We start from the raw sequence: 9532 nt of genomic DNA, 5'->3' as shown, positions 1-9532 counted from the left end.
AAACCAATCACCCGGCCCATAAAAAACCTAAACTAGTTGATGAGAACAAGGAGTATATAAATAAACATCTTCCCAACCCTAAACCCTCTACACTCTCAGCCTCCCTCACTTAATTCCGATTTCTCTGAGGCTCGAATTTCTTCAAACCTAATTCCAGGTTTTTTATTTTCCCCTTTTTCATGATTTTAAGATCTAATTTATGTTATTATTCATGCGATTGATTGATTGATTTTATGAGATTGTTAATGTTTGTTTCATGAATTCAGAACTTTTTTTTTTCTTCTTATCTTATGTTTTAATGGATAATTTACATGTTATATACTTATGATTCGATGTTTTGGTATAACTTTTTAATTCATATCTGTTTCATGGAATCATATGATAGTATGGAATTTCATGTTTTAATGCGCATACTTTTATTATTTCTTGTTTGTTTCATCAAATCGTGTTTTTGCAGTTATGTGACTGGAAATCTTGAATTAATGACTTCGATAGGGTTTTAATAGGGTTTTAGTGGTAGAAATTTATACTAGAATGGTTGGTAATTGCATCTATTGATTGTTAGTAATTTTGCTTCTCAAAATGCTACAAGTTAGGGTTTTCTGTTTGTATTTAGTTTCGACAATTTCGTCCTAGCTCAGAAGTTAGTTTAATTACAAAACAAGATGTAAATGCTGGGAAATTATAAACAGTTTATATCTACATTACCCTTTCATCATCATAGTTTGTCGTAGCTCATAAGTAGATTCAATTTACCAAATAAGATGTAAAGGCTGAGTAATTTCGAACATTTAAAATCTAAAGTCTACATTACTCGCAGACTTTTTCGGCACTTATGATGGGTTGTTTGGCCGTTCCGGTCAATTTAGATTTAAATTCATGTGATAAAGTAATCGATTGATTGTCAGTGCTGGCAGTTGAATGTAGTGTGGTTGAGATGATTGACGCTGTTCTTTTGTCTTTTCATCAGCCTTGCCAAAATGTTTACTTCATTGAGGAAAATACAGAAAGAGAAGGGTGTAGACCCTACTGATTTTGAGGAGTCTGTTGCTCAGGTAAAGTTTTGCGGTTTGATTTTGTTTGTTTGTTTGATTTGCTGAGCATTGATGCACATATAACTAAGAATTGTGTTGTTCTTTTTACAGGCATTTTTTGACCTTGAGAAGAACAACAAGGATTTGTCAAGTGATCTGAAGGATCTGTTTATCAATTCTGCTGCGTAAGAACTGCATAACTCGTATGTTTATGTCTTATATGATTTGTTTGTTTGCATTGATGATTGATGAAATTTCCTGTGCTGTTGTTATGCAGTCAGGTTGACATCTCAAACAACCGCAAGGCTGTTGTTATCCATGTCCCCTACAGATTGAGAAAATCTTTCCGCAAAATTCACCACCGGTTGGTGAGGGAGCTTGAGAAGAAGTTCAGTGGCAAGGTAAATCTAACTTACCATTGCTGTTTTTGCTTCTCATTTTTTGTTTGCTATAGACTTGGGTTTGTGTTTTAGTTCTAAACTAATGAGTAATGACTGTACCAATCCAATAGAATAGAGCTATTCTTCAGGTAAATGCAAATATATCTTGTTGACCTATAATTCAAGCATAGTTTCCTTTGCTGTTTTTATACATCATTTTGGGATTTCGATCAAGTTACTGAAAATGCACCATATCATGTTTAAAATCTACTGCCATTCACTAGTCTTACCCTCCTGCTTTAATCTGGGTGACTGGTTGGTATGTTTCCACTTGATAACTTGGTGCATTGTCATCGCCCATTGGGTTATTCATTTTGCTATCTTAATCTTTCTTACTGACTGCACTCAGTTTGCAATACCTTGTATGGGAAACCTGACAACATTATTGGCTTGTTTAGCCTCCTTTTGCTGGATATCTTTATTGCGATTACAACATATTGAAGTAGTAGTACCAAGCTTGGCTTGACTCGCTTGGTCAGTGTTCCATGTGCATGACCTTAAGTTAGGGGTTTGAATCCCGCCAAGTGAGGGGTACTTGGATGACGATTCCTCTTAATGTTCCAAGTGCTTTGGCCTCTGGGTTTCCTTGTGCGATGGTAGCCCAGAGGTTATTCATCCTACAAATCTGAAAAATAAATAAAATTTTGTAGTGTGGAGGATAAATTTTGAATGTGTTATATCTTATTGTTTGGTGACTCTTCACTTTCTCCAGGATGTTGTTGTGATTGCCTCTAGAAGGATCGTGAGGCCCCCAAAGAAGGGCTCCGCAGCAAAGCGTCCTAGATCCCGTACTCTCACTTCAGTGCATGAGAATATCCTTGAGGACCTTGTGCAACCAGCTGAGATTGTTGGAAAGCGCTGCAGATACCGCCTTGATGGCTCCAAAATCATGAAGGTAGATTAAGCTTTCAACTGTGTTACAGAATTATGTGTTACAAATTTTTTTTTTTTGGGTGAGAAAATGTGTTACAAATTGTTGATATATATTCTTGATGATGATTGACAGGTTTACTTAGACCCAAAAGCCAAGAATGATACCGAGTACAAGCTTGAGACATTTTCTGGAGTCTACAGGAAACTTTGCGGAAAGGATGTAGTATTTGAATACCCAAACACAGAAGCTTAAGTTTGCATTTCAGCATGTCATCAGAGTTTTTGTGTTACAATTGTCTATTTCTCTCTTAAGATAGTTACTACTTTATCAAGTTTTGGCCATGACCTCTAATTGCGTTGTTATGTAGGAACAAGTACAATTATGAGATTTCTTTTTATGCCAGAGATTTTGGGTATTGTGAAATGTGCTTGCAGAACATCTGCTTCTTTTTGGAGTAAAGTCTGCTATGTTTTATTTAATCAGTTCATGTTCTTGCTGAACCACATTTGCATATTGCTTAAATTGAAGAAAGAAGATTTTGATCACAATTGGAATGCATATGTTACAAGTTTAAAAACATTCCTTTAAAGTTTTTACCTATTCGACGGATTGGCGAAGATAAGTAGGCAAGTTTACTACAAAGATATCACCCAGATCATTAGTTTGGATGAATTTATATAGACTTGTCACTGGAAACTCTGCTCATCGCTATCTTTGGCGAAATTGGATATGTGGTTGGTTAAATATGGTGAACTTGGACTGGATTTCCGACAATTCGAGTAATTTGACAGCTAAACAGGAGGAAATTGTGAAGGAGCTTTCATGAAGTATAAAGTTGGGGAAGTCCCTTTAACATGTTTAGGGTGTTTGTCGAGGTTTCAGAAGTTGCTATCATGAGCAAAATTTTACAGCAACTGAATAGCGATTTTGGTTGGGAATTATAATTGGGCAATAATAATGAATGACATTTTTTCTCTGCTTTCAATAATTTCATTGATTCAAGCAAGTTCCAAACACCCTAAATCTCATCTCAAATATATCCACCTTCCCCTTCCAACAAGTTCTTGGCGAAGGATTTTCAATGGTAACGTCTTTTGAAAGTGAATCATTAATAAGTTCATCTTGCACATACTTTGGTAATGGGAGTGTTCGAACTTGTTTAAGATTTACCTCATCTCTATTTTAATATTGTTGTTTGCTTCCCACCATTGTTAAAAAAAAAATAAAAAAAATCTTTGCAAGTTGTAATCCCTGGTATTTGTTTTATAGGTGGTAATTAATTTTCTCGAAGGTAATGACTATGTTAATGTGAAGAAAATTTTATCGTGATATCCACAATAATGCTTGTTTTTAAATGAATTAATCATTTTCTTTATAAATCTGTTACTACCATGTAAGTGTAGTATCAATTAATAATAGAAATTCGCGAAGAAATGCATAAATACAGTTCCATTACTAGAAACATTGGGAGAAGTTTTTGTCTAACAAAATAAAAAGTATCACGACTATTTATTACAGTCTAACCTGAAGAATACGCTCTGTTAATTTAGATTCATTTGATTATGAATGCAATATATTTGAGATCTTCATTACAAATCAGAATGAAGCATGAACTAATTGGGACCATCTAAATGAATACTAATGTCTTTAACATGATTACAGTGGATGATGAATACTAATCTCACTCACAACCTGCAAGTTTTGCTTTCAAGATCTTAACCATAAAAGAACAAACCATATCAAATGACTTGAATATCAGGAGGTGGTGGTTTGGGAAAAGAAAAGAAAAAAAAAGAAAGAGTAATGTTGAAAATATTTAGTGGGAACCGAAACGATATTAAGTAATTTCGGAACGACGAATAGAAGCTTGGTTTAGTTAAAGGTTGATAAGTAATAATAAATTAAGATGACATATGAATGAAATTCAGGTGAAGAAAACACACCATAAGAAAAGCCAATATGGGCTATCTCAAGTGTTCAAAGAATGCATCACAATTAACACTCATAAACTGTTATGGCTAGAGCAAGATGAGAGAACAAAAATATGGAGATATAAGAAATTTCTCTTACTATTTTTTACTATGATTTTTTTTGTGGTTACATGTGTACAACAGAAGCCCTTAAGCTAAAATCAACAAATAATATATATAGATATATATATATATAAATACATTAATCTCAAAATAGTGAAATTAAGATGCATGGAAGACTGCCAAAAGAATATCTGCAAAAGATGCTATGTAGCTTCTATTTTTTGTGAGGTTCACAAGAATTTGCTGTTCACTCCAGCTCTGTAGAGTTGGAACCTTCTACCAGAGGATTTTAATTTCAACTTTGTGTTTGCTGGTGCAAATAGCACATCACCTACTCTGACCTTTTCTGTTGATAAACTTGTTTCTATTGTTCCTGTTCCTTCAGTGACCAAAAATAAGGACGGACCAGCAATTGAAGGGAAATGTGTCGATGTTCCTTCAGGGAGATCACAATGATCAACCTCGAACTCTTCGAATGGAGGTCGGTACCTTTTTGTTCGTTCGTTAGTACCCTCTACGTAAAAGCCGCTAAGAATATTGGGACGACCCTGAAGATTTAGATTAATTTAGTCAGATAAGAGTGCCATATAGATCAGATATGATTGAACCTGGTACATACGAACTTCAGAAATATGACGCATACTACCCAAAAGAGATAAGTAAGGCTACTCAATAAACATCTTCTTCTCTACTGAAGAAAGAGGTATATGGAGTATGGACATTCTTACAACAATGGTCGAGCTAGTAAGGGTTAGAAATTCAATAAACCTACTTGTTATATTGAGAATTCGAAAGAGTAAAGAGAGAACATCGATGTGTTTTGCTGAATTTCAAAATACTATATGTTTCACATTATAAATAAATACTGAAAACCAAGTTTCATGATTTTGATGAAGAAAAAAGATAAACATGTCAACATCAACTTGTCACATACTAGCGCATGAAAAATGCTAAAGGTAATCTCATGAAGGAATAAAGCTATGGAATCACCCAAAAGCACCAAATAACAAAAAATGTAGTAAACATATATGACAGCTTAGTAGCTACCATTATGCTAAGACGGTCGATATCCAGAGAAAGTGGCCGATGATGGTAACTTAAAAGTAACAGGATAACCTAACAGGTCGTACCAACACAGTTCAGTGAAGTATGCAATCTATGTCACTCAGCTATTTGAAAATAATTCCCCATAATTTTAGCACAAAATGAAATGTTGCAGTGTCACAACCAAGTCATAGTATCGAAGCTCCGACATGGGTACATAATGTTAAATAAACAGCGAGTCTGTACAACACGGTCTGCAACTATCCTAAAATTGAATGCTAAGCAGGAGTGAAAAAATTTCTACTGAATGATATACGTACCAGTTTGTATGTGAGCATTTCACATAGAGTCTTCACATCCCTCTTCTTGGGAGTTAGACCAGCCCGAACAACGTTATCTGAAGTAGCCATACACTCAATGCAATCACCAGATACATATGCATGCAGTTCGTTTGCCCCCAAGCACAAGGCTTGCCCAGGTTTTAGCGTTACATAGTTCATAAGGAAAGCTGCTAGTACACCGACATCACCAGGATACTGCTCTTCAAGCCGTAGGACCAGCTTCTCCTCTGATGTTAACTGATACAAGAGACAATGTTATGATATTGATTCACCGACAACACTGAAATACAAATAATTGCAACATATTCACACAGATCAGCACATGGACCCACATAAGTGAAAAAAAAAAAGACATCTAACTCTTGATGGATGAAACAACGTGATAGTTCATTTCACTCTTAAAAGCTTATCACCATGTGCTAGAAAACATCTAAAAGAGATTTTCATCACAAGCAGACAGATTAAAAATAAAGAAAAAAGGTTTCCCGAAATACAAAAAGGTGACAATTCTATATCAAATTTGCTGTCAGGGTACTTAACATACCACTTAAAATACTGAATATATAAGGAAACAGGAGCGAAAGAAAAGAGACATAAATCAGACTGATGTAGCCAATGGTAAGTTCAGATTTTCAAAGTTTAAATTTGCTAATGGAGCAGAAGATCAATGTTTTTTTAGGGGTGGGGGGGGGGGGGGGGGGGGGTTAAAAAAATTAGTTAGAATCTCCACAAAAAGGATCAGTGGATCACCTTCAACCTTTAAGGACAAGAAGAGAAAACTTAACTAGCCACAAAATATCTTAGAGTGCATACTTTCTGAACTATTCTTCACGATTATTGGCATGTGATTAACTATATCAAATTTAAAAGCCTGAGATTTCTCAGAATATTGTAGCCCTTCTTTGGAAGAGTAATAACAACCAAGGGTCTAATCATGTAAGCTAAAAGTTATTAGGTAGAAGCTTGCAAATTAAAACTCAAAATATTTGGAGCTTAATAAACCAGTCATCTGCCATTTCTCATCAGGAAACTAACAACTCCATGGAATGAAGAAAATGCAGAATACATAAGAAGAAAAACAAGCATACCACTTCCTTCTTCCTCAAACGAGGAATCAACTGAGATAGCACCTCAGCAACTACGTGCTCACTTGCTGACATGATCTGAGTAAACAGTTGTTTCAGAGCAGCTTTAACTGCATTCTCATCATCTTCAGCGGTGATGTTCAACAATTGATCCACAACCGAAGCACCAACCAACTGCGAGATTTCTGGAACACCTTTAAGAATCTTCTGGAGGTCCTAAAGTAGACAGGAAACAAATACTTTAGCATATACGTTATGCATATATGACGTATTACTTGTTAATTTCTAAGAAAACAAGAAACTTTGATGGTAACACCACCACAAAACATTGTTATCCAGATAATGACACAATTGTAACCTTATAGATATTTGAAAAATAGCAGCCAGAAAGACAAGAGGGCCCCCAAGGTGCATTGGAGTTTCAATATGCTATTATATCAAACAAACAGCAATAAAGGAGCTCCTCACCAAATCTCTACCAAATCAGGACAACCAAGAGTTCTAATTTACAATGGCAAGCCGAAGTTTTGAACTTTTGATTCACTCTTGTAGCTATTGAACAACAAAGCAGAAGAGAACTCCAGCACATTCAAATAAACTACTCAAAGCAGCTACCAAGGTACAAGTAGTAAACAATTGGAAAAAAGAAACAAAAAGAAACATCATTTAGCTTCTTACCTTCATACCGACAAATCCACAAAGGATCTCAAATTTGGTTATAGCAAGAGCCATTTCCGGCTTATGATTCCCATCCTTGTAAGCACTTGGGTCCTTGATGTGCAATTTCTTTGCTAACTCCTTACATGGGTGAGCTTGTATTGACAGTGTCTTTGCAACCGACAACGCCTACAATGTTCAAAATAACAACAGCATTACAGTCAGATTCTTCCTTATAACCACAAACCAACAACATACTAGCAACCCAATGCCTCTCATCAAACTCCCACACATTCACCACACCAATTCCCACACAATCACAAGTAAAAAGCAGAAGAAACAATGAAAACAAAGTTTGATTTATTCCATAACACCTAAAATACACATGATTCAACATACTAAAAATCTTGGTAACTTCAATAAAGCAACCATCATAGAGTCTAGTAAACATGAAATTAAGCAAGATCAACACATTTCACAATAACAGTTAAACAAAACCAAAATTCAACAAAATTTACCTTAAACAAAAAGGGCAGATCATATCCCCATTTCTCAACAACCTTATGACCAAGCACATTAGGGTTCTTCTCAATCCAAGACTTTAAAGTATCACCTTCCAAATCCCCAAATTTCCCATTAAGAACAACAAACCCATGATTTCCATTTGCCAAAACTTTCCCTTTCTTAATCACATGAGATGGGCCAGATTCATGGGTACCCATCCAAAATTCAGCATAAGGTCTGTTTGGATCCAATTTATTACCCTCAGAATTGGCACTAAACAATCTATAAACCTCAGAATCACTCCCAATTTTACCCCAATCATAGTTTTTCACTGAACATTTAAGCCTCTGAAGTCTTTCATCCTTCCAAAAAACACCATTAGCCGCCATTATAGCCTTACTCTTCTTCTTCAACAATGACACCAAACAAATCACAACAAAAATCAAAGAAATGGGTAGTATAGTTAAGTATGAAACATCATCAGCAAACTCGTTAGTCATCGGAAAACACCCAATTTCACCGGAAGAGAGAGAAAACTCCCCCTCCCACCAAAACCCACAAATTTTTTAAAAAGAAAAGATTGAATTTTGAACCAAAAATTGTAAAATTGATTGATACCCACAAATGTAGATGGTGTAGTGAAGTGAAAAAAGGGAAGATTTAAATAGAAAGCAGATTATTTGATTGTTATAGAGGGAAGAGAAATGAGAATAGGGTATATTCGAAAAATTGGAATATGTGTGTCATTGTTAAAGAAAGGTTAGGTTTTTATATAGAAAAAAAGGGGGAAATTGATGGAGAGAGAAAGAAGAAGAAGAATTGAAGATGAGATCCAGAGGATGGGTTTGTGTGGTATCGTAGGAGAGAGAAAGAGAAGAGTACTTTGAAAGGTATATATGGAAAAAAGGGCAAGAAAAACAAAAGGAGGAATTTTTTTGTTGTGTTTACGGAAAGAGAAATTACTAGGTTTTTACTCTGAATTTCGGAAGAATGGAGAGAGAATTAGAGGAAGAAGATGATGATGAAGAAGATAAAGGAGTTAATGGAGGGTCGGTGGGTGAAAAAAAGGGGGGAAATAGCCAAATTGGCAGTTGTAAAAAAGGGGATGAAGGAAAGGGAAAGAAATACACAGAAACAGGCTGGTACATTTGTGGTAAGAAATTTAAGTTTATACTTTCTGCTAATCCTCAATTTTGGGAAAGAGATACTAGGAGGAACAAGTAGTAAATCTGTTTATCCTTGTATCTAGTATCTGAGCTGATGTGCCCGGCAGGATGTAGATTTATTTGGATTTTTTAGAATTGTAAAGTTTGAATAATCAATCTTACTCGTGTGGACCCGGTTCACGTTAACATTAGTATGCACTAGTCAAAACAACGTATCATTACTAAAACCCACTATATCATGCGAAAACCCACTATATTAGGCAGAAACTCACTATATCATTCAGATCCACACTATATCATTCAGATCCACACTATATCATGCAGAAACTCACTATATCATTCAAACACACACAT

The 9532-nt window shown here is 35.3% G+C and overlaps 2 protein-coding genes across 2 annotated transcripts; one reads left to right on the top strand and one right to left on the bottom strand.

The window, feature by feature from the left end:
- Window positions 1-2771, top strand: LOC104906160 (40S ribosomal protein S7). The gene is made up of 6 exons (XM_019252128.2): window positions 1-157; window positions 971-1055; window positions 1146-1219; window positions 1312-1435; window positions 2187-2369; window positions 2481-2771. The coding sequence occupies exons 2-6, from the start codon at window positions 981-983 to the stop codon at window positions 2598-2600; spliced, it is 576 nt and encodes a 191-aa protein (XP_019107673.1). The 5' UTR covers window positions 1-157; window positions 971-980; the 3' UTR covers window positions 2601-2771.
- A 1622-nt stretch (window positions 2772-4393) lies between these two features.
- Window positions 4394-9152, bottom strand: LOC104906170 (mannose-6-phosphate isomerase 1). Its single transcript, XM_010694889.4, has 5 exons — window positions 8027-9152; window positions 7530-7697; window positions 6855-7067; window positions 5746-6003; window positions 4394-4929 (listed from the first exon to the last, which is right to left on the bottom strand). Exons 1-5 carry the CDS (start codon window positions 8510-8512, stop codon window positions 4612-4614), a joined length of 1443 nt encoding a protein of 480 aa, XP_010693191.2. The 5' UTR covers window positions 8513-9152; the 3' UTR covers window positions 4394-4611.
- Between the last annotated feature and the right edge of the window lie 380 nt (window positions 9153-9532).

Source organism: Beta vulgaris, chromosome 2, assembly GCF_026745355.1.
Source record: "Beta vulgaris subsp. vulgaris cultivar EL10 chromosome 2, EL10.2, whole genome shotgun sequence".
Lineage (NCBI taxonomy): Eukaryota > Viridiplantae > Streptophyta > Magnoliopsida > Caryophyllales > Amaranthaceae > Beta > Beta vulgaris.
Note: the sequence above shows the minus strand (reverse complement) of the source record. Positions and strands in the feature narration are given on the sequence as shown.